The following is a 25291-nucleotide window of genomic DNA, read 5'->3' on the forward strand; positions in this document are numbered from 1 at the left end:
TTCGTATCCAAGAATCACAGGTTATATGTTGTTTAAAACACTTTATAATACTTTAAAACGTGCTGTTTTAATTATAAAAATTTTTAACAGTCTCCAATTTAAAATTTTACGCAGTTTTTTACTTACTCCTCTGAGAACAATCAAAACTTAAAAGGTTGTGTCTTTTTTTTTTATTAAACTGTATATCATTAAAAAGAAATTGAAAGTTTCGATTAATAAAAGCAATTACAACTTAAAAGAAAACATAAAGTTTAAAAAGCTTTTAAAAGTAAAAAAGCTTAGCTAAAAAAGATAAACACTAGCTTTGAAAAAGTGTTACTTTTATTCTTTATTGAACTAAAACAGCGCTCGAAAAATTGTTGTATGGATCGTAAGTAAAAACCTTACGACTACCGGGTCAAACATCACAGATAAAATTTAAATGTCATGTCCAGGAAAAAAAAAAGCATAAACTTTAATTAAAATTATGCTCAAATAGAAGCTCAAATCTTTAGACGTAGCCTTTGATTATAAAATTTCATGATTACTTTTAAGTAAGAAGAGAATTAATAGACTAGATTTTATTAAATTTTGTTGAAAATAATTCATCGAAAAAAAAATCAGGGAAATGAAGGGTGCCATTCAAATTAAACAAATTTAAAAAGATTTAGTATATTCTTAACTTAATCATACGTAGACCGCATCCGACATTATCTTAGAAAATAGTTAGTAGTTTTTATATATACATTCTACCTACACTGTTCACCAATTTAAAAGCTATATATTGAACTTTATTTTTTGAATTTTTACAAAATTTTTCTTTCTTTAAAACATACAGTTTTTGTAAGTGACTTTTGTGTACATTTGTTTCTTTGTGTACTATACACAAAAGTTTTGTTTAGTAAAGAATTTTAATACATAAAAAAATAATTTTAATTTTACTTTTTAACGAATTTCTAATATAATAGATTTCTTGTACAAAATTTGTCAATTCATACATAACTTTATGTTAGATTACATAACATTGTAAAAAAATATAAATTCAGAATTTTAGGTTTGAAATTTGATCTTAGTTAACTTCCTAACCAGGGTGTTTAACAGCTAAATTTAAGAAAGTTTAAAATGTGCACAGTCATGTTTGAAAAAAATTTCGAGACAATTGTTATTGTAAAAATTGATTTCTGATTTTGTCCTCTAGAGCTTTATTGGTAACACAAATATTTTAACGCTTTTAAGTACAAAATAAGTTGTGTGTTTCTACGCACTAAGCCTTTAAAAAAACTGGAATCAAAAGTTTTTGAATAATTTTTTTTTTGATAATATAGTGTACAAATGAAAACGTTTTTATAAAATGACCAATTCAAACATAACACAATTATAATTTTTTATCTAAAATTCTAAAACAACCTCAAATAGCTTTTGTTTATGAAAGTAGGTATTATATATTAATTAGTCTTTTAATTGTAGATCTTTACAAAAAACTAAAAAGTAGGCATTTCACGCAAGGTACGCATTTTTACATAGACTCGAAAAGGTGCGTACTTTATCGATGTCCAAACTGTATTTAAACATAACACTGTGTTTAAAACAAATAATATTTAAAAAAAAAATCTTACCTTTAGAAGTAGAGCTTTAGCATGATTTATAAACTAATAGTTCAGATTCAAACTATTAACATTTGTTGCTACTTAACAGATTGAAACTTATTCTATTGTTGAAAGACGTACAAAGCACAAAAACATTTTTTAAATAGATGTAAAGTATAATAGTAAATGTAAAGTTAACTATTAAATTTACTACCCGGTTTCAAGGAGAAAAAATTTCAACCTTGCCAAACATAATACAACAGTAAATTCCAATGAGCAATTTTTGCTTATCTAAGAAAATTGTAGTAAGTAAAAAAATTAGTTTTATTAAAATGTCTAAATAAGCTCTTCACTTTGCAGTATTTTGCAATATTTTTTTTGCAACCAATACTTATGAATAGATGAAACGAAAAACACTTGTCCGAAACGGGACTTTAAGTACTTGTAAAACAGTAATACTAAATTCAAAATTTTGCCTACTAAACTACAAATTGATACTGCTAAACTATCAATAAAAAGTTTACAATTTTTCTTAAATTGATCGAACGCTAGTATGCAACGTAAGTTACATCGAATTTGACTGTTTTATCTTGATTATACTTTGACACAAAGAAGGTTGTAAATTTACTTCAATAGCAGTAAAAAATTGTTAATCATAGTCAGTTTTAGTTTTTATGTATGAATAATTTAATGCTTTCACACGATACTATCAAATCATAAAACAACACAAGGTTTAATTTTACTTTATTAGCTTAGCTTACTTATTAGCTTATAAAAAAAGGTTATGATAATGTTAGAATGTCGAATACTAAAAGGTAGTATAAACTATCTGAATGAGTATAAAATATAAAAATAATGGTATAAGTCATAGTTGTGAATTAATTAAAAGTAAAATAAAAAAAATATAAACTACTATACTTTTACTTTCTTAAACTTTTTAACTAAACTTTTTTTTAGTTAGTTTCTTCTATTAGTACGTAAGTGTTAAGCTTTAAACGAATTTTCTTGTTGTTTGGTTCTGGCAAAAAGTATATAATTTCTAAGTTAAAAATAAAAAATGTTAGAGTAGTTATATTTTTTAAAATCAAACAGACGAAATATTCCACAGTGATAAAATGCTTGCAGTACTCGTCTTAGGGAGTGTTTGTTTAAAATCAATAATTTTATGTTTAAAAAAAATGTTTTTGTAATGTCTCCCAAGATTATATCGATTGAATTTTTGAAACTGAGTTAGAAAACTACTAAAACAAAAGTTTTCAGACTTAGACTGATAGTTTCCTAAAATGTTACTAGTTTATGTTTTTTTTTAATTGAAATATTAGTTTATTAAAAATTTAAAAAAAGGGGTAATTAATTCATATTTTAATATTATTTGTGTTTTATTTATTTTTAAATGTAAGTATAAAGTTTGATAACGTATAAAAGGTTTTTTTACTGAATTTAAACAAAAAAACCTTAGAATAAGTCACATAAGGTATATCTGAAAAATACATCGGTAAGAACTTTTAATAAAACTTTTAAAATAATGCCTATAATTTTGAAATACTTTAAAAGTTTATAAAATATAACATATCATTAGTTTTAAAAAGCTACTCTAACTAACACAAGTAAGATAAATAACAAGCATTTAGAAAATTTTTACGACAAATTTAAAATTAACTTGAAAATATACCTTATTAAAATTAGTCCTTAAAATTTTTTTAATATCAGAAGAAAACACTAATAAAATTATTTAAAAGTTCAATAATAATTTATAAATTTCAAACGTTTTCAGTAAAACAAAAGTTTTGACAATAGTCATGTATTATACTTGTACAATTATGACAAAAGTTAAATTGTTAAAAAGTTTATTACTTAACAATTGTTTCACGCTAGTGCGATGATCACAAGTAAAAGTAAACAAACTCATAAGTTGCAACGGACAAACATTTTATATAGTTTTAGATAAGTAATTAGTTGATTAGGTGATTAGTTAACTAATTGAATTTTAGTAATATTCAGCAAGATAAATTATAATTAACGTAAATGCAATCATAACAAAAATCAAACGATAAAAACAAAACTATATAATGAAAACAAAGGTAGATTAAACTTAAATCTAGCAAATTAAGACCTTAAATAAAATTTTGTAAAATGTCTACATTTTCCCACCAGTTCTGATCTCAAGTTTAAAAGTTTGTTTTTATCCGCAAATGCGATTTCGAGTCTTTCTAAGTTACATAGGGTGCAAATTTTACTGGGCTTGTTTTGGTTACTGCGATGAACAATTTCCCATTTTATCATATTTCTCCAATCAGGGTTACTATTCTTTATTTTGTGAATGAATCTGCTTAATCTTGTGCTTTCTTTCTTCTTTACATCATTAAAGGATTGTGTATGTTCGTAAAATCTATTTTTAAATTGTCTCCCAGTTGAACCAATATAAATATGTTCTTTTTTGTTATGCATGACTGTTGCTTTGTAAATAACTCCTTTGGTAAGACATTCACCTTTAACTGGACAATTGTCTTTTGATCTACAATTGCATAATTTGCGGTTTATTTCAGTTGTATCATTTGAGTTTTGAAGTAGTTTCTGGTTGTGATTGGACAACTCTTTTTCCAAGTTGGACATGCAAGAATATGAAATCTTAATTGTGTTTCTATTAAATATAGAACCATAAAAGCCTGATTTGGGAAAATGTCTGGATACTAATTTTAGGAATTCTTTCCCTATATTCGTCTTTATAGAATTACTAAAAGGAGGATTGAAGTAAAAAACTTTCTTTTTCCTTAATTTTCTTCTACTTTTTCCAATAAGATTACTGTGAACATATAATAATTTTGTTTTAAAGCCACTGTTTTCTAAGGTTTTTTCATACGGATCTTTTATCTTGTCAAATATGTCTTTAGTTTTTACGAACATACACAATCCTTTAATGATGTAAAGAAGAAAGAAAGCACAAGATTAAGCAGATTCATTCACAAAATAAAGAATAGTAACCCTGATTGGAGAAATATGATAAAATGGGAAATTGTTCATCGCAGTAACCAAAACAAGCCCAGTAAAATTTGCACCCTATGTAACTTAGAAAGACTCGAAATCGCATTTGCGGATAAAAACAAACTTTTAAACTTGAGATCAGAACTGGTGGGAAAATGTAGACATTTTACAAAATTTTATTTAAGGTCTTAATTTGCTAGATTTAAGTTTAATCTACCTTTGTTTTCATTATATAGTTTTGTTTTTATCGTTTGATTTTTGTTATGATTGCATTTACGTTAATTATAATTTATCTTGCTGAATATTACTAAAATTCAATTAGTTAACTAATCACCTAATCAACTAATTACTTATCTAAAACTATATAAAATGTTTGTCCGTTGCAACTTATGAGTTTGTTTACTTTTACTTGTGATCATCGCACTAGCGTGAAACAATTGTTAAGTAATAAACTTTTTAACAATTTAACTTTTGTCATAATTGTAGAAAGGCTCCTTAATTGTGAAGCTCTTTAAAAAATTTATTGTTAAAACAACTTCAATATATTATACTTGTAGCATGAAATCCATAACTGTATTAGTGAGAGGATATACTCACGGTTTTAGTGTTTGAAAATGATACGCATCTTATTAAATTTATTTTACCTTAAATTTATTTATTAACGAATACTTTAAAACAGTTTCTGCATTGAATCACAGTTAAAATAATGTTTCTCTTAAATTTGAACTAAAGATATTTTTTAAATACGAAACAGTTTTAAAATCTTTCCAGTTTTTACTGTTTTATAAAAAAGAGTTTCTAAATAAAACTAGTTTATAACTTGTATCACTTAAGTGTTTTAGAGTCTTTATTTATAATGACGTTCAAGCCTAAGTTATATAAACAACAAATTCCTATAAAACTTAGTTTAAAACTCGAAATACGCTCGAATATTGGCTTTTTGGCTGTCAGTTTTCAAAATATAAAATAGTTTTATTATACTTGACAAGGTCAGATTTATTTCCACAGAAACAGAGTAGTGAATAAAATAGTTAGTTTGCATATTTTTTATTATATTTAGACAGACTCTTATTTTACAGTAAATTGAACAATACTCTTTATTTAAGAAAACAGCTAAAATATAAAACAAATAAAATATTTTTTGTGTTCAGTTTCAGACCTCTGTGTGTTTTACTTAAACCTTGCTTAAATTATTAAGTTTTAATTTAGTTAAGTTTTAAAAACTTATAAGAACAACAATTGCCAAAAATAGCCGCAATTGTCAAAATGTTACAAACATTGTAATGAAAATCGGTAAAAAATTAAAAACTATGGCAACTGTTGTTAACTTGATATGGTTCAAAATAAAGTTTGTGCAAATATGTAACACTAAAAATCATTATATTATTACCGTTCAATTTTCATATGAATATTTAAATAATTGCATACTGTTTAACATTTGATAACTTGGAGAAACATTTTATTAAAAAAATGGCAAAATCCTTTTTTAATTTTAATACTATTAAGCTTCAAACTGAAGGAAATTCATAATTTAAAAGAAACTTTACTTATACATGTACATCAGACTAAAATCGATATATCATAATTAAGGCGTTAAAATACTTTAATACGCGTTTCAAACTTGATTAGTGAGAATTTAAATATTTTATACATGCTACGGTTGAGTTTTTACGATTTTAATTGCTAATAATTTACTATTTTGTTTTTTTTTTAATATATTAGCTTGTAAGTTTTTTTATTATACTAAGAACTAGTTGTCATAGTAATAGTTTAAATACTTTTACATGCAAGATAAGTTTTTTATTTTATTTACATATATTTAAAAAAACAAATAAGTTTTTAATTTTTAAACTGTTAATTAATAGTATATTACGCTTTGTTTAATAAAAAAATAAAATATCTTAAAAAAAAATTAAGATTTATAACTTGTAAAAACAGTTTTTAATAATTAAAAAAATATCTTTGTAGATATTTTTTCATTTTAACCTTTATGGAAAATATCAAAATACTTTTTCATAATGTATGAATTTTAATATAACTATAACTAACAACTTTAGTTTGTAGGTTTGAACAATTTTGCATGTCATTGGTTTTTCTAGTGGATATAGTTACTTACTTTCTATAAAAATCTAAACAGCTTGTTTTACGTAATTTCGCGATTTTAAATATTATTTTTCAAATAATTAGTCATACATTTAAACAAATTTATTTAAACTAACAAAAAGTATCTAAATTAAAAATGTAAAAAGCGGAGTTACATCTACTGATCATCTTTATAAAGTTTAATTAATAAAAAAAATAGTATACTGTGAAAATTTTAAAAACAAAATAAGATAAAAGTTTGATCAACATTTTACTTGTTTGATCTAACATAAAAACTATATAACACTTCTGCAAAAAATCTTAAAATTAAGATTACAGTAAAGACAAAACAAAAGATAAAAAAAAAATTTCCTTTTTCATTGACTATCATAAATCTATACAGTTTAAACTGATGAAACATTATGTCTTTGATGTTTTCTTTCTCTCATCTTTTTTATGTCAACAAAGGCCTTGTATGCAAGAACAGCAGAGTTAGTTAAAGATAAAATTCTGGCAAATGCGATTGTAGACCAATCCCAAAACCACGTGAACTTGTCTATGTTAGCAATAGTCAGCATGAGAGAGGCAGCAATAGTCGCTAATAAAAGCAACAGCGGCTTGCTTTGACCTGAAATAAGATACTTGTTAAAAGTAATTACTAATTGCTTTCATTTTTATTTAGATAATTTTTTATAACTTTTTGTAGATAACTTTTTTAAAAAGTTTTTATGCCGTTTAAAAAAAAACTTTCTTCACTTCATATAAAATAAAACTACAGTTTTGGACCAAACTTCCTTATCTAAAAGCTGATAAATCTGTTGGTAGCTAACTAATGTATTAAGTACATACTCCTTTATATGTTGACATACAAATTTAAGCACTTGCTGATAAAGATCGTAGCGTATCAAGTTCACTGAAATATATAATAACAACAAATATAAACATTACTCTTTCTTTTATACACTAAAACATATTTCTGTGTGTTAGAAAGTTAACACACTTCAACGGAGCTCTGTAAAAAAATAAATACTGTAAGGAAAGAATAAAAGCTAAAGTAGGTATATACATATATACATATTTATTTATTTATACAGCTGCTTTATACATGAAATATAAAATTTCATGTACTTCTCAGTAAGCTACAGTTTATAACAATAGTAAACAGAAATTTTGATTTTAATTTTTTTTAATATTAATTGTGACGTAGTAATGATACAGATTATTGTATAGCTAGCTGAATTTGAAATAATACGCTGTAGTTGTTAATTTATGCATTTTAGGAAAGTTTAGAAAGGTTATTTTAGAAAAATGTTTTAAGTTATTAGAAAAAAGTTTTAGACTGTTTGAAAAATGTTATAAAATACTCGTGTTTGCGGCTAGAATTTTATTTTGTTTTAATATTTAGTTGGTTTTAATTTTATTAAAAAAGTGTTTTGATAATGGATACATATGTTTTGTCCCTCGCTTTTGTTGTTTAGTGTTATGTTCTTATCTGATTTATCGATTTCTATTTTTACTAAATCACAAAGTTTGCAGCCAAATTTAGTATTGAATTTTGATTTTGTCCTGTTTAATATTTCCCATATAATTTTGTAGTCTGTGTTGTTATCTTTTAAATTCCATATTTGGTTCGCTAGTTCTGTTAAATTAATGTATACTTTCTTTAGCTTCTATTCATTCCTCACAGGATTTATTTTTTACAGAGCTCTACTGAAGTGTTTTAACTTGTGTTAAAAGAAACATGTGTAAGTGTAATAAAGAAAGTGTACTGTTTAAATTTGTTATTATAACATACAATTTCGTTAAAGTAAAATCTACATCAAAGTACTCTACAACATTAACGTAAAAAATCTTTCTTAACCTCTTGCATGACAACCAATTACTAGAAAGTAGTAGAAAAACGTGATTACAACTTGAGCGAGTAAAAAGTTTAAATTCAGTCCATATTTGTAGATGACAATCAGGCATATCATTGTCAGGACGTTCAAAACAAAGCTGATCCCAAGAAGAAGCCCTTTAAGTTTCAAAAAAAAGGTAATTGTAGGATATTAAAGCAATAAAGTTAAATTCTATGTTTTAGTTTTTTAATTAAAAAACGTATATAAAATGCTTGTAAAAAAGTTTTTTCTTTTGATGAAAGAGAACATGCTTTTTCAAGTTGCAAACAAACTTTCTGTATAATCAACTAAATTTGATAAGTTTTAATAAATTATAACGACATTTTTTACAACAAACATAAAAGAATATGTTTCATATCGAAAAGTTTGCAGATGACTTTGAATAATAAAAATTAACGTTTTTTAAAAAAAGTTAGCAAAAAAAGTTGTAAACCTGATTTAGATAGAACAAATTTGTACAGCGATTCTTTATCCGACGATGGACTACGATATTGAACCTGATCTTTTTCATTTGTCATGTTTTTAGAATTAAACAAAAACCTGTTGCTAAATTTATTTTAGATTAATATAGTGTTTTTTTAAGTCTAATGGAAGACAACCAAAGAATATTTGAAAAGAGTGTTACAAAAGTAGCAGTTGTGGCTGAGTGTTGTTTTAAAAGGATATTAATAAACTTTAACAAGTTCAATTTAAATAAAACTAACTTTATTACAAAATGTAGAAACAAGTTTGCATCACTAGTTATCATAGTTAAAGCAAGTTCCAACTATTTTTTAGCAATAACATTTTGCGGGTCACCTTTTGATAAAACAGTTATTAGCTGCTAGAACAGCTCGTTAAATCACACAACAAAGCTAAAGACAAAAAGTTTAAATAAAAGATGATACAAATTAAAAGAGTAACAATTAAAATACATAAAAAACTACATTTAAAAAAACATGATTTTTTTAGCTTTTTTATATGTTTTCAACTTTATTAACAAACGCTATGGTTGAAAAAAACAAAATCAAAATAAAACTCAAGTACGTACACGAATATAGAAAAGTTTTAGCTTTACAGCCCAAGAAAAAGACATATCTAGAAAACTAAAAACACATTTAACGACCAACTGAAAGAAATTCTTAGCGTAACAAGGTCACTAAGTAACGTAATCTACAAATCATATGTTACTTATTTTTAGTGTTTCTGTTTCATCAGCAGATGCTAAATGTAGTCTTTCCAAATTACATTGCATGCGCTGCGCATATATTGCGGTTTGAATCTCAGTAGCCTTAACACCAAAAGAAATGTTTTAGTTAATCGATGCTAATTCCTTGTTGAATATTTACCATTGTTTTAACAAAACTTTTGTTTTATAGTTTTACATGAACTGACGAGCTATTCTAGCAGCGAAACATATTTTTCAAAATAAAGTTGTGTAAATAATTTTTGTAAATATCTTATATGCTAGTTAAAAATTATTAAAAAACTGAAAAAAATAAACAGAATTAAACGACTTTTTATATGATAAATATTTGATGACAACTTTAAGAAAACTAATACATACAGAATAGTCATGATAAGAAAAAACAAACTTATAATAAAAAAAAAATTTGCTGTCGAAAACATATGTAAAACTTTAATTCTTTCTATACTTAAAAACAATTTTGATAAAATAAAATAACTTTCAGTAGTTGTAAACTATTGAAAAGCATTACTAAAAATATAACTTAACAGTTTTCCTTTTTTTTTTACATGACTTGAAAGTTGTAGCTGAATAGTTAAGCTCATTGTTGAAACACAAGCATATGTATTATGAATCTTTTTATCCTAAAAAAGTGTTTTTATTAGACATAAGTTCAACTGTGTAATGTAACAAAAAATTAGCTTCAGAAACTGTTTGAAAAGTACTTAAATTATTGTTACTGAAATGTAGAACACTTTTTTATTAGTTTTAGTAATTTTCTTCAAACCACCAATATCAACTACAACAATAGTTCTTGTATAATTAAAAAAGCGTACTGTTTGAAATAAAACCTTTGGACTTAAACCTATGTAACAATTGCTATTTCTTGACACTAATCTATATATCTAAGTGTGCTTTATTTTACACTTCATCTATAGAATTAACTTTTTTGTTTCAGATATTTTAACAAAGTATTATACTTCTAGAGCCAATAAACAAAATACGATAAAAAAGCCAGTGAGCTCACTTTTTCAGTAAATTCTATTTTCAAAAACTGTTTCTTTTAAAATATATACCTTACAGTTAATTAACTTAAAACGTTATTCCTTAAACAAGAACGAAACTTTAGCATCGATAAAACTAAGTTTTTTGATTAACTTAATACATTTCAACATTTAAGAAAAACTTTTTTATGAAAATTTTAAACTTTTATATGGTATTGTATTTTTTTTTTCAATATAAAACAAATGTTATTGAATAAATAAATACATGAATAAAAAAATTGTTTTTTACTCTAAAATAAATAAAGTTTTGATTATTTTATTTTTTATTTTTGTGCTTTTGCTGGCATCTTATTAATAATAAATTAAACAATTCATCAATAAATTAAGATAGTCAAAAACTTGGTCATAAGATTCAAAAACAAGTAGAGTAAATTAAGTTCTGAGTTATTTTTGAGATACTTTAAATTAGTAGCAATACAAAAACTACTCATTTAACTGAGTTTTATACAAAATTTTAATATTTACGCAGTTTAGCTTGTAATCAAGATAGAGATTATTTTTTAGCAAACATTTGTTTTTTATAACTATCACCAACGTATTTTGTTTGAAACTTTAGATTTTTATCGGTTAACCTTAAATCCTGCTGATTGAATATAGAATAAAAGTTGCAAACTTTAGAATTTTGTTATTATCTGTCACAGCTAGCTTTATTTTTTTACAAACAAGTTTTTCAATTAATTTTTTCGTTTTAATCACTTTCTTTTTTATTTACTTGTTGCTAGGATGTAAGTTTTAAAGTTTTTGTGATAGTCTAATTAAACTATTTTATCAAAAGAAAATTTAGAAGCTTATACAATACACAACCCTTAAATTGTACACAAAACATTGTTTTGAGTACACTTTCTAAGTTAAAACCTTAGTATGGTAAGTTATTTATGTTTTTATAATTTACAAATATAAAGTGTTATTGTTTCATGTATAAACTCGACAATTAAGCCCCTTTTTCAACAAATATAGAAAAAATACAAAACTTTGTTTTCTTTTTCATAACTTACCTGCAAATAAATAAAACTAAACACTGGAAGTTTTTGTAACATGCTATATATAGTTTCATTTGTTTTTATTTTATATTAAAATTAAAACTAATTAACAGTGTAAGTTATATCTTAAATCAAAGCGATTATTAAACTAGGTCTAATGAAAACAATTTACGTAACTAATAACAAAATTTAAGTTTGGTAACTATTTACCTACAATAAATCAAAATTTTCCTACATTTTGAATATACTTTTTAGCTTTTACATTTTGAGTAAACATAACATGTACATAATAACTGTTTGCATACAACTAATTTAAGTCTCATCGATTACAAAAAAATTGCAGTAGAGCATTAAACAAGATTTAAGCGAAAAAGGGTAGATAATTTTTCAAATATCTTATTCGAGCATTTTATATCCTATTTTTCGCAATATAATTTCTCAGTTTAGTTATCTCTATGGTTAAAATTTTACATACAGCGCTATGGTTTTCAAAAGCTAAAGATAAAAGTTGAAATTTACAAAGAATTTGCTTAAAATTAAATGTTTGGTATCTTAATTGAAATAACTGCATTATTAGCACAATCTTTTAAATATGCAAAAATGAAAACAAAGATTAACAAAATTGTTTATACAATTTGACAATAGTTTAGTTTTAGTAAAAAGTTATACTCATAGCACTTTTCATAACAATAAAATTTTGATAAGTAAAAGTTTACTTCACTAGTGTTACTCAGATATTTTTTTTTTATGAACAAAGTTTTGTGCTGGTGTTAAACATAATTAAAATTTACAGTATAAGTCGTGAAATAAAATAAATTTGGTGTAACACAATAAGATTATGTTAGTTTTAAAATTATTCAACATAAAAAAAGTATGTGTTTATATTATTATTTTTTTAACTTGTAATATCTTTCTAAAGCTTTAGTATTAGTCAATTTATATTAAAGTACAAAGCAAATAAAAAAACTTTATAAATTAAACTAGTGTGCATAATTTTTAAAGTATTTTGTCCTCGATAGTTAATTCAATAGAAACCTCGGTTTGCAATTGTTTTAAGTAGCAAGTTTTATACAATTTTTTCTTCAAAAAAAAAAAAGTCAAGTAAAAACATAAACTAAGCTTGCTTACTATTTTAGCAAATTTTAAGCACAAATTAAGTTAAGTTTTTTAACACATATTTAAAAACGGTCGTGTAATTTTTCTTCTCAACTATGTACTAAAAAAGTAATATTGTAACATAATAAGAAATAACATGACTAAGTGTTATACTTTTGACTAGATAAAAGAAAATAAATTTTGATAACTTTAAAATTACTTCTTTGGCTTTGGCTGACACCTTGAGATCAAAAAATTAACTATCACATAAAGATAGTTTTTGAAACTGGAAAAAGTCAAGTTATCCCAAAATGAAGCAATGTTTGTAAATAAAGACGTTAGATACTTTGAAACAAAGTTGCTACAGTTTGAGATTTAATAAGTCTAGCTGTTGTAAAAAATTGTTTTTCATACTTAGATTGGCATCCATGTGGTTTGTAGAATTGAAAACTTATGATATAGTTTAGAAAGCTTCAAATATAATCGATCTACTTTATAAATAAATTTACTTTTGGCCACAAGTTGTGGATAGATGACATCTTTACTTAGAGTAGTACAAATAAAATAAAAACCCGATCAGAAAAAAAAAACTAGATTCAAGATAATTCTATGAACCTTAATTATATGTATATCACTTACGAAATTTAGCTACTACTAAAAAAATTAAGTTTCATAACTTTTCTTAAGTTTTAATTTAAATATTTTCCGATGCTGAAAAAGACTTTAAATAAAGTGCTTATTTATTTTTCTAGATTAAACTATAAATATATTTTATTTATTTATTTATTAATTATTATCTGATTCTTAGTTTGTACAATTCAAATCATTCAAAACTAGTTATAAAATCACTGATATATCTTTTAACTGTTTTTAAACTTTATAACTTTTATCAATAAATTTTTAGATTAGCTTTTTGTGTTGCATACAATATTTATCTAAACTTTAAATTTCGCTGGTGATGTCACCTTTTTTGTTAATTAATTTAACTTCTTTATTAAAAAACAAAAAGGAGTTATACAAAATTTTATAATGTAAATCCCTAGAAACATAAATAAAACAAACCGTTACAAAAATTGGTCGTTTTCTAATACAGTAAATAGTGACAAGTAAACTATTTCTTTGCTCATCAAAAAGTTTTGGAAATTTTTACCTATAAACTCGAGGATTTTGACATTATCTTTATATAAATATAAAACTATAAGTTTGAAGGAAAATATTATTTTACAGATTTATACGAGTCTTACATAATCGTAAGCGTTGAAACCATTAAGAAAAAAAATGACTTAAAACTTTTGTTTGTAGTTTGATAATTTATTTTTCTATAAAGTTTAAAGAAACTTTCAATAAACACTGTAGCCTAAAATAAATGTTTTAAAATCTCTTTAGAATAACTAACCACTTTTTAAATGCAACTCAAACTTTAAAAGTGTGTAAACTTGATTAAAAGTATCTTGTATTTATAAATAAAAGATCTACTTTAATGCACCAAAGTTTTTACGCTTATTATAAGAATTTAAACAAGAATTGTTAATGTGAAACTGAAATAAGCTTTTTCTACGTAATTTACTTCCAAAAGTTGCTCATTTGAGAATCGATTATATCATGAAAACTAAACAACTTTATTTAAACTACATTTTTTGTCGTTATTGGTTTTTCTTTGCTTCATGATATTTATAAATTAAAATAAAACAATGATGTTTATATCACCAAGAAAAGTTAACAACCATACAGAAATTACTTTTTTAATAAATGAGAAGGTAAACTTAAAATTTATTAAAATTATTTTTAAAAATTGGAAAAATAATACTTAGCGTTGGTCCTGAATAATAAAAACTGTAAATGTAAAAATTAATAACAATACATAGATGTTTAACTAACATAAAAAAAAGTACTTACAAAATTTTAGTTATTTCCAAGTTGTTATAAACTTTTTACATTAATTTTTTTTTAATTTAAGATCGACTCGTAGTATTAACTAATCAACTGACTTTATTAAGTTATGTAAATACGTTTTTCTTTATTTTAGTTTGTTATATAAAATAGAAAGTTGTTAAAAAATTTATTTGAAACTAATTCACTATTATAATAAAGCGTTTTTAACCTTTAAAAGCTTCTAGATTTTTTCTTTTTAAGAGAATTACTTTTTATAGTCGATACCAGTTTTGACATTTTTTACAAATAAAATAGCTATACTTTAAAAAGCTACTCAGTAGTATACATTGAAAAGTATAGTTTTAGAGAGTTTAGTATCTATAAACAGCTTTTATACTTAATGTAAAATCGCAAGTTTTCCTAGTTTGTTATTTATATAATAAGTATTAAACAAACTAAGTATAATAAAACAAGGCAAAAAAAGTGAAGTTTATCAATAAAACAGGAAACGTATAGAAACCTAACCAAAGTTCGTTTAAAAAATTTATAAACACACTATCAGATATAAAAAAAAAAATTAATAATAACTACCAAATTGTTTTCTTACCAATAAGAACTCAACACAGTAAGCTTTTAGTACAACAAATTTCAACTTCTATAAAACAATACAAGAAAAAAAATTTAAGTCACACAAAAAAATTTCAAACGAAGGTGGCTTTTCCAGACTCAAATAACATGTTGTGTATTTATAGTTAATCAAAAGTGTTTTGATGGTTATTTTAAAAGCGTATCTAAAAGGCAATACTGAGTTACATTATAAAGAAAGAAAAAGTATGGTTAATGCCACAAAGATATTAGTCAATAAACTAATAGACTTTAAACTAGTTTGTCCTATAAAACTTTAGCTAAGTTAACTTTTATAGATAATAGATATCAATAAAATAACATTTCATGTGATATTGACCATACATGTAAAAAGTAAAAATGTACAAAATAACCTCACCAGTTGTTGAAGGCTAACATAGTGCAAACCTAGTATTATACAACAGGAGCTATAGTTGAAAGTGTTTAAAACAAATTTACAATAGTCTCACACAACGACGATCTGCCTTTGTTCTCGCCTCGCCTTCCAGTCCTGATAATCGACGTGCGCCTTGTACCCGAGGACGGCGCATTCGGCCAACGAGGACAGTCTGGCGAGGTTGATGCTGAGATCGTCCCACTCTTTATGTATAACAAGCAGGTTCGCCACGAAAAGCATGGCTGACTGTATGGCGGTTTGGATCATTATTGAGAGCGGCCAGTGGATTACTGAAATTGTTTTGTTTCAGAACTTTTTTTATAAACTTTTGTTTTATTTGATAGCTGCAGTCGTAATTTTAAAAATTTTACAAACGCTTGAAACTAGACATTCAAAGTTTTGAAGCAATTGTTGTTTTTTAAACTGTATCTTAAGCTTAAAGTGTATAAAATTACATTACATGTTTTTTGATGAGTTTAAAAACTACTTTACTTGTGAACTTATGCGTGATTCAATTTCGTAAAACCAATTTAATTAATTGATATAGAATTCCAAAAATGCTTGTGAAAATGTACTAATTTACCAAAAATCATTAAAATTATGATAAACCATGTATCAAAAATTTTAGTTCAAGCCAATATCTTGAAACAGTTAATAAAAACCTGTGACGGTGTGGTTCCATCCTTTTGTGAATATGAGAGTGAGTAGAACCTGATAGGCAAAAGTAAAAATGACCACACTCAGAAGGAAGCTCCAGTGTCCGCGCCCTGCGTATAAGGAGATCAGAAAACCCAGTGTCAACAAGTTCAATACAAAACTGATTGCCAGCAGAACACCTGTAAATAACGTAACAAGTTGTAACATGTATTGCAATAAACTGTTAACACTTGTTTATGCGTTAAATGTTTTTTTTTTTCAAATGTTATCAGTCAAAATTTAATATATTTTAAAGTTTTCTATAAATATAAATAAACTATTTATACAATAAAACAGTGATCAGTCTAATCTTCAAATGTATACAATAACACAAATAAATTAAGTAAATAATATTTAGCTTTAAACCAATAAATTTTTTGTTGTAAGACCTAATCTAGTTAAAATGTAGTATAAATTAAAAAAATAAAAGAACCTGTTCTTGATCGAAAGTACTGGAAAAATCTATCTTTTTCTGACAAGGTTTTATAACTTCCATGTGTATTTTTATTATCAACCATCGTTATACTTAAACTGCTTTAATACTGTAAATACAATTTTTCGGTTGTATAAAAGTTAATCTACTTTATAGTTTTATTTCAATAAAAAAGTATCGTTAATGTAATTATAAATTAATGTTAAAATTTTTTCAACTTAACTTAAAAAATTTCCAGAAAATTCTAAAAATTTAAACACATAAAAACAAAAATAAAATGATAAACACTTGTAGTAAACACAGGAGATTTTTTTTAACAAATTAGGTATAAAACCTTTTGTTTACGTTTTTATTTTGTAAAAAAATTAAATTAATCAACATTTCAAGTTAATTTCTAAACAAAAGCAATTATCAAATAAAGGCTAATCAAATCAACTTACCTAATTAATAATAAAATTTATCAAAAGTATATCAAATTAAAAAAAACATATCTTATCTATATCTTACAGCTGTTCTGCTTGTTTTAAAATAAGCAAAAACTGTTTGCATACAACTAATTTAAGTTTCATCGATTACAAAAAAAAATGCACTGTAGTGTAGAGCACGTTATAAGCTTCAAAGCGCCAAAAGGGAAGTAATTTTCAAAAATCTTATTTGATCGTTTTACATATTACTTTTTCTCAATATAATTTCTTAGTTGAGTTGTTCCATGGCTTAAATTTTACATATAGCGATATTACTATCAATGGCTTTAGATAATAGTAGAGTTTTAACAAATTATGTAATAAAATTTTTGTGTTTGATAGTTAAAATGAACTACTTATAAGTAAAATTAATACATATTTTTATTATATACACATCTAAACTTCTATATAAACAAAAATAATTTTCTATAAAGTTTTACAATAATCTTATTTTTTACAAAAACCTACAAAAGAAGTATTTTTAATGTTGACAACATTATACTAGTAAAAGTTTACTTAGATAATTTATCCAATGTTTAAATTATTTTTCTTTAACAATATTGTGTAATGATCTATTACAAAAATAAGCATCTAACAAAAAAGGAAGGTCATAGAAAACAAAATCAACTGTGATTAACAAAATATTATAACTATTTATAGTTATTCTGTGTTAATGTATACGTCTAAATCTTTAATGCATTTCTAAAGTTTTAGAATCATTAATTATAAGTTTATAACACTAATCACGCAAATAAAATGACTTAGTCTTTGTGCTTACACATAATAAACTAGTCTTTATATATCTTTTAAAATATTATCATCGATATTTACTTCTATAGAAACCTTAGTCTGCAACTGATTACTTAAAGTGTTTTTACTTAAAAACTAAAACAAGTTAATCTTCTAAAAAAAAGAGGAGAACAGGAAACAAGATTTCTCGTTATCGTAGCATACTAAAGAGCTTAAAATTGTTTTTTGACGTAAACTTGTTAACAGTCGTACAATTCTTACTCACCTATAGCACAAAAAAAAGACTTTAAAATCATTAATCTAACATCGTAGCAAGCTAGACGACTGAAACATTTTTTAATCTTGACTAATGATAAAAACAAATCAATTTTATTTAAACTCCTTTTTTTAGTTTTAGCTGACACCTCTAGGTTATAAAATAAGTCATCAAAAAATAAAAATATTCCAAACTGGAATAAGCCTAAATATTTAAAATTAAGCAGCGTACGTAAGAACTTAGTTTTAAATGCTTTAAAGCATTTTTGCAGTTGTTTAGAGGTTTTAAAAACCTAGCGGTTGTAAAATCTATGGTTTTTATACTTCGATTGACATTTCGTCTCAAAGAATTAAATGCAATAACCATAAGCTTTAGAACAAGTACACTTTAGAAAGCTTCACTCATTCAAACTTGGATACAAGCTGCTTCCAAGTGATATCTCTGTTTTGAGACATTTACAAAACAAAAAATTAAATTGTAGAACAAATTAAATATACTGAAAACTTATCAACATGTATAGTTTTTACGTAATTTAGCAAGTATGAGAAAACAAAGTACACTTTATTTAGTTTATTATAAGTAGTTTTCACTGATTTTTTGGGTTTAAATCTGAGGCATCTTGATGCTAAAATTTTCCTAACAAGGTTATTAAGACTTTTGATTTTCTTGATTTTTTCTTTTATTGTCTTCTATTAAAAAAAAATAAAAGAGTTTTTGTCCTAAAAATCATTAAATCCTTAACAACTTTTTAATATTATGTTTTGTACTTATAAGCTTTTAAGTAAGATATTCTTTTTTTGCTATTTTTATTAGTCTAGGTTTCACTTAACTTTTTAAAATTTGGCTGATGTCTTATCTGTAAGTTTTTGTATTTTTTAATGTAATCTAGTCAAACTGTTTTATCAATAGACAACAAAGATTTCAACATAATTTTACAACATTAAACTCTTGAAATAAAATAAGAATTGTTTTTATAATAAACTTGAATTGATAGAAAAACGATTGTAGAGATACTTGGTTGTTATCGAAAAACTTAGTTAGTTTTATTTATCAATTTTTGAATTTATGAAAAAGAAATTGATTATTCTAACATATAAACCCGACAATTTAGACGTTCTCATAATAGAGATTTATCAACAAATTATTTATAAAATGAAAGCTCTGTTGTAACAAATTTGTAAATGCAAAACCATAAAAAACTAAAAAACCTTATAAAAAAGTTAGCATAAAAACTTTTATTAATAATTCTTTTCTATAAAAGTTTAACAAAATTTTAATTCGTAGCGTAGCGTAGACTAAGTGAAAATTAAAAGATAATTTACAATAACTTACCACCTTTTAAATAAACTCAAGTTATCTGGTGTCTTAACTAGATATTTTTTCATTTGAAAATATAGTTTGTATTTTAAAGTTATAAAACTATTTAGTACTCAAGAATTGTTTTTGTAAATCTAAAATTTGCGTTTACAATACAATTTGAATTAAAATGTTGCACTATTATTGAGCATTGTTTCTATCAAAAGTATAAACAATTACTTCTCTATACACAAGACCTTTTAAGCATAAAGAAAAGCAAAACTATTTTAAAAAGGTTTTTCAAATATTTAGCGTGTTTTTTATTTCAATTTAATTAGTTAACCAATTTAACTTTTATGTTTAAAACTTACTTATAGTTGTATTATTTTTAAACAATTCTCGCTAGAAATTATAAGTTTTATTAAAAATTAAGCTATATATAGTTTAAAAAAAAGTTTTCGAAATCAAAATTAAAACTAAGCTAAAATAATATAATACACGAATTTACTCTCCTAACGTAAACACAACTAAATATGGAGACTACCGAAATTAGTAATTTACAAAATTTTACATCAACAACCTAAATTACATCAAACTCATATCTTAGTTGAATATTATAACAAAAGCTGCCTATAAAATACACTTTTAACTGGTACATGTTTTAATATCTGCAGTATGCTTTAAAAGTTTCACTAATTATTAAATTTGTTACGTGCTGTTCTTTGATAAAAAAAGAACAATGAACGTCTTAAAACAAAAAGCAAAGCACACATAACACATAAAGAAAAGTTTTGTTTAAACCTTTATGAGTATAAGAACTTTTTGTGTTAGTTCAACTTATCTTTCTTTTGTTTGAGCTTTATCATTATTATTCTTAATCAGGTATAATTAAACACTTAACTTTTTTTGAATTTTAAATCTCTATACAATTGAAGTTTAAAATTTACTTATAATAAAAACTTTTTTTTAAACAGGTAGGAATATAACCGAACTAAAAGTAGTTACTTAAAAATAATTAATATATTATAATATAACCGGTAACATTTCGCTCATAAGTACTTTTGAATACGTTATGAAGTGAAAACTAACAAAACTAATAAAATGTATAATACAAAATAAACAAAAATTTAGACAGTACCAAGTATACACGTTATTTTTAGAATTTTAAAGGTTGAAATAATGTATTTGTAATATAATAAAAGCCGCACTAGTTTATTATTACAATGACTAATTTATTAAGCTAAAGTTCTTTTTTTAGGGAATAAAAATATTTTCAAAGAGTTTCAAGGAGCCTTTTAGAAGCTGTAACTTAATAACAACTAAAAATGTTTAGTCTAGTATTTTAAAGTGTTACTATACTGGTACTAACTATTCAAAACAAATATTTTTTAAACAACATACAAAATACAGTCAGTGCAAATTCAAACATATTTCACGCCATTTTCATCAGTGGATACATAGTAATAAATAAAAGATAAACCCAACTTTTATACTAACATTATTTTTATAAGCTTCTTTAAGTCAAAATCATCTCTCAGGTTCAAGATAGAGTCCATTACTTTTGGTATGTAGATGAGTGTTTCGTTATAACCAAAAATGAAAAGGAACTTGATATATTCTACAAGTTATTAAATGAACATCATAACTAAATAAAGTTTATATCATACCTTATGTACTGTCGAAAAGACAAAATACTGAATTTGTGACTACTGCTTTCAGAAAAAAAAAATTATAGGTAAATTTCTGAAATATTAGTCACATTGTGGTCTGAAACAAAAACTCAATCAGCCAGAGCACTGTGTCATCGTGCACATTTAATCTGTTAACATGAGTTCTTTGAGGAAGAATTTAATTACATTAAACCTTAGAATTGGATATTTTCCTGAGTTAGTATGTAGAACTGTTAAATCTTACCTAAATGGTTTAAAAATTGCGGAAATTGACTAGAAAAGTGTGTAATCAACTAGAAAATTCCATACATAAATAAAAGGTCGTTTACTTAGAGAAGAATACTTTGCTCTACTTTTCCAGCTGCAAAACCCAGATTAGTTTTTACCTCAAGTCCTATGTTGATACCTGAAGGTAAATACCAGATACTCACGTTTAATATAAGCATGGTTATATACCAATTCAAATGCTACTGCGACAATAACTATATCGGTCTTACAACTAGACAGCTGAAGAAAAGGGTCAAAGAACATATACCTGCTTGCGTTGATAAGTTTTTGAATTTAACTGAAAAAGAAAATTATTCTAATAAAATTATGAATGCAATAAAATTATCTGCTTTTGCGGAACATTTGGGGTGAACAACCTGAGTTGTGCTGAAAATTTCAGTTTAGAGACATTTTAGATGATTAAAAGTTGTTAAAATGTGTTTGACTCAGTTAAAATGAAAGCTATATGTATTTTAAACAGAAAATTTACCCTTTGTAGACAAAAATGATATACTATAGTGTTGTTTTATTTACTTAGTTCTCTTTTTGGTGTTTATGTGTTTAAATTTCATTAACTTTGATAGCTAGTATTTTGATTAGTTTTGTGCAGTTGATTTTGTATGTAATTAATATTTGTTTATGATGATTACTAATAATATTATATAATTTATCCACTGATGAAAATAGTGTGAAATATGTTTGGATTTTGCACTGAGTAATTTTTTATATTGCTTAAAGTTAATTTCGACTTCAAATGTTTGCAATGTAAAAAAATATTTTTCATTGATATGTTTAGTATTTAATTTTCTTTTTAATAAACTTGTGTGCATATAAAACCAATCAATAACACTCAATTTATGATAGCTTGTTGGTAGTTCATCTAAAAAATTATCATTTAAAAAAGAAGTTAAAAAAAATAAAGTATACGTCTGTATGCAACGATCCACGTTTTAAATAAGATCATTGTTTTGTTTCCACTTAATAAATTGTTATAATCGTGCATCACCGTATATTTTATACAGACTAATAACTTTTTTTTTCTAGACTAATAACTTTTTGTGGTCTTTGATTTTTCTTGTGTCAAAAACTTAATGAACTTAAAAAAAAAAGACTCTTAAAACACAAAAAAAAAATGAGTTACCACAAACGAATTAGTGAATTCAAGAGCAAAGAAGTATGTTTAAAACATATATTATAGTTATTTAAACAATTAGTTTTTTCCCTGGTTTTAAAAAATAAAACGAATAAACATAGCAAAATTGATAAAAGTACAAAAATATTTAGTAATAAAATAATCTACAGCCACTGAAAATCTGATTGTATTCTTTTTTTAGACATTTCAGAGTTTTGAAGAATACATTTTGTACTATTTAAGATTAAACGTTTTTTATCATTCTAGTTTGTTATAAAAAAATAAAACTGTAAAAAAAATTCATTTAAAACTAATTGGCTGTTATAATAAAACTTTTAACAACTTTTTAGAGTAAATAGTGTTTATTATATATTTGTTTTAGTGTTTATATTTTTCAAAAGCTTACTTTTTATAGTTTCTATGTTTTTTAATAACTTGTTTCGGATAAAAAAGTTAAACCTTAAAAATTTGTCTTATTTATTTACACTGAACAGCAGTTTTTAAAAAATTCAGTACTTATACACAACTTTTAAATTATGGTAAAACAGCTAGTTTAACTAACTTTCTTATTATTTTTTTTTATTAACATGATTTAATTTACTTAAATTATGTATAAAAAAAACATGGCATACAAAAATCGTAATTTATTAAAAGGAAAGGCATAAAACTTCAACTGTTATTTATATTTAAACTTCATAAACACAATATCAGACACTATAACAAAAAAACAATGTAACATAATTTCTTACTAGTAAGAGTTCAACTTATTATGGTTTGTTACAACGAATAACAATCTCAAAAAATAATTAGAAATAGAAAACTTAAGTCACTTAAAAAATGTTTTACTCACAGGTGGTTTTTAAAACTCAGTTGTATAACATGTTGTGTATTCAGAGTAAACAAAAATGTTGGTTATTGGTAATTGAAAAATCAAACCTAAAAGGCAATTTTGAATCGCTTTGTATAAAAAAGTACAAATTTGTGTTCAACAATATACAAATGTTAGACTATAAACAATATAGTCAGCCTTATGTTTTTAATCTAGAAATTTTACATTAACTTATTTATAATAGCTAGTACATGTTTAAATAACAACAAGTCAAGTAATACTGATAATAAACACAAAAAATAATAGTACAAAATAGACTAATCAGGTGTTAAAGGCTAACATGACTTGAACTTAGCAATACACGACATAAGCAACAAAATCAGTCTAAACGCAAACAAATCAACAACGATCTCACACAACCACTTGAGTCTGCCCTTGCTGTCTCCGCGCCCTCCAGTCCTCGAACTCGACGAAGGCCTTGTACCCGAGGACGGCGCAGTTTCCCAACGACGCGAACCGAGCCAGGTTGTAGGTGACGAAGAGCCAGCCGCTGGTGATGAAAGCGATGTTGGCTATGAAGAGCAAGAGCGAAGCCACGGCGGTGTTGATCATGATGGTGAGCGGCCAGTTAATTTCTGTAAATCATCGTTTATTGGTTTAAAACCTTTTTATCAAAATTTAAATTTTATTTTATACCTTTACGTGTAAGTATAATTTGTTTTAAATAATTTAAAAACAACCTTAAGTTTTGGTCTGAACAAACTTATTTTTACTTTAATTTAAAATAACTTTATATAAAACACTTTTACTTGGTTTTAATGCATTTAAAAAACTAGCGATCAATATAAAGTTTAAATAAAGCTGGGGTTTAGAAATAAACTTGACCAATAAAAGTATATTCAATATTTTATATTTATCTTCTAGTCTTTTTACGTTTTGTATTCATAGTTTCGAAAAGTTTTGTAAAATATAATAAAAACCTGTAATGGTGTTATTGTATCCTTTCGTAAACAGAAGAGCGAGGAGAACCTGATAAACAAAAGTCATGATGACCACCGTCAGAAGGAAGCCCCAGTTACCGAGGGTGGCGTACACTGCAATGAGAAAGATCAGCGTCAGCAGGTTCAACGCGAAGCTGATTGCAAGAAGCACGCCTATAAATAATGTAGCATGAGGTAAACATGTCCTGCACTAAATGCAATAAACTGTTATTAGTTATTCATGTGGTTGACTAATAATTTATTTCGTTTTAGTGCTACAAGATAAAACTTAATTAATTTTAACTTACATTTTGATAGCTATTATCAAGCTTAACAAATAATAAAATGTTATTACATCTAAATTAAAACAATTAAAAAAACAGTCAAATTTACTTTGCTATTTATGTTCTTAAATCTAAATAATTTACTATTGTTAAAAGGTAATACCAATTAACATAAGAAAATAACCTGGTCTAGAACGAAGAAACTGGGTAAATCTGTCTTTATCAGACAGGTTACTATAATTTTCATTTGCATTGTAATTATCTGCCATCTTTTGACTTAAAGTACAGTTATTTATCTATAAAATATCGTTTTTGGTCTAATTACTTAACTATATGGTTTACAATTTATTAAACAAATTATTATTAATGTTTAAATAAAGTTTAAAGACTTGGTTAAAAAACAAAGTTCAAATTATTGAGAATAAAACTATTTTTGGAAATGTTACCAGCATTAATATAACTGCTTTTAAGTTATATAGAAAGGCATATACCAAGTACTACTATTAAAGA

At 24.7% G+C, this 25291-nt stretch overlaps 1 protein-coding gene across 1 annotated transcript; it reads right to left on the reverse strand.

Moving 5' to 3' along the window:
• Positions 1-23323: 23323 nt before the first annotated feature.
• Positions 23324-25073, reverse strand: LOC145840844 (uncharacterized). The gene is made up of 3 exons (XM_082948186.1): positions 24966-25073; positions 24498-24671; positions 23324-24152 (listed from the first exon to the last, which is right to left on the reverse strand). The coding sequence occupies exons 1-3, from the start codon at positions 25048-25050 to the stop codon at positions 23929-23931; spliced, it is 483 nt and encodes a 160-aa protein (XP_082804312.1). The 5' UTR covers positions 25051-25073; the 3' UTR covers positions 23324-23928.
• Between the last annotated feature and the right edge of the window lie 218 nt (positions 25074-25291).

Source organism: Thalia democratica, chromosome 7 (assembly GCF_965202585.1).
Source record: "Thalia democratica chromosome 7, ktThaDemo2.hap1.1, whole genome shotgun sequence".
In the NCBI taxonomy this organism is placed as follows: Eukaryota; Metazoa; Chordata; class Thaliacea; order Salpida; family Salpidae; genus Thalia; species Thalia democratica.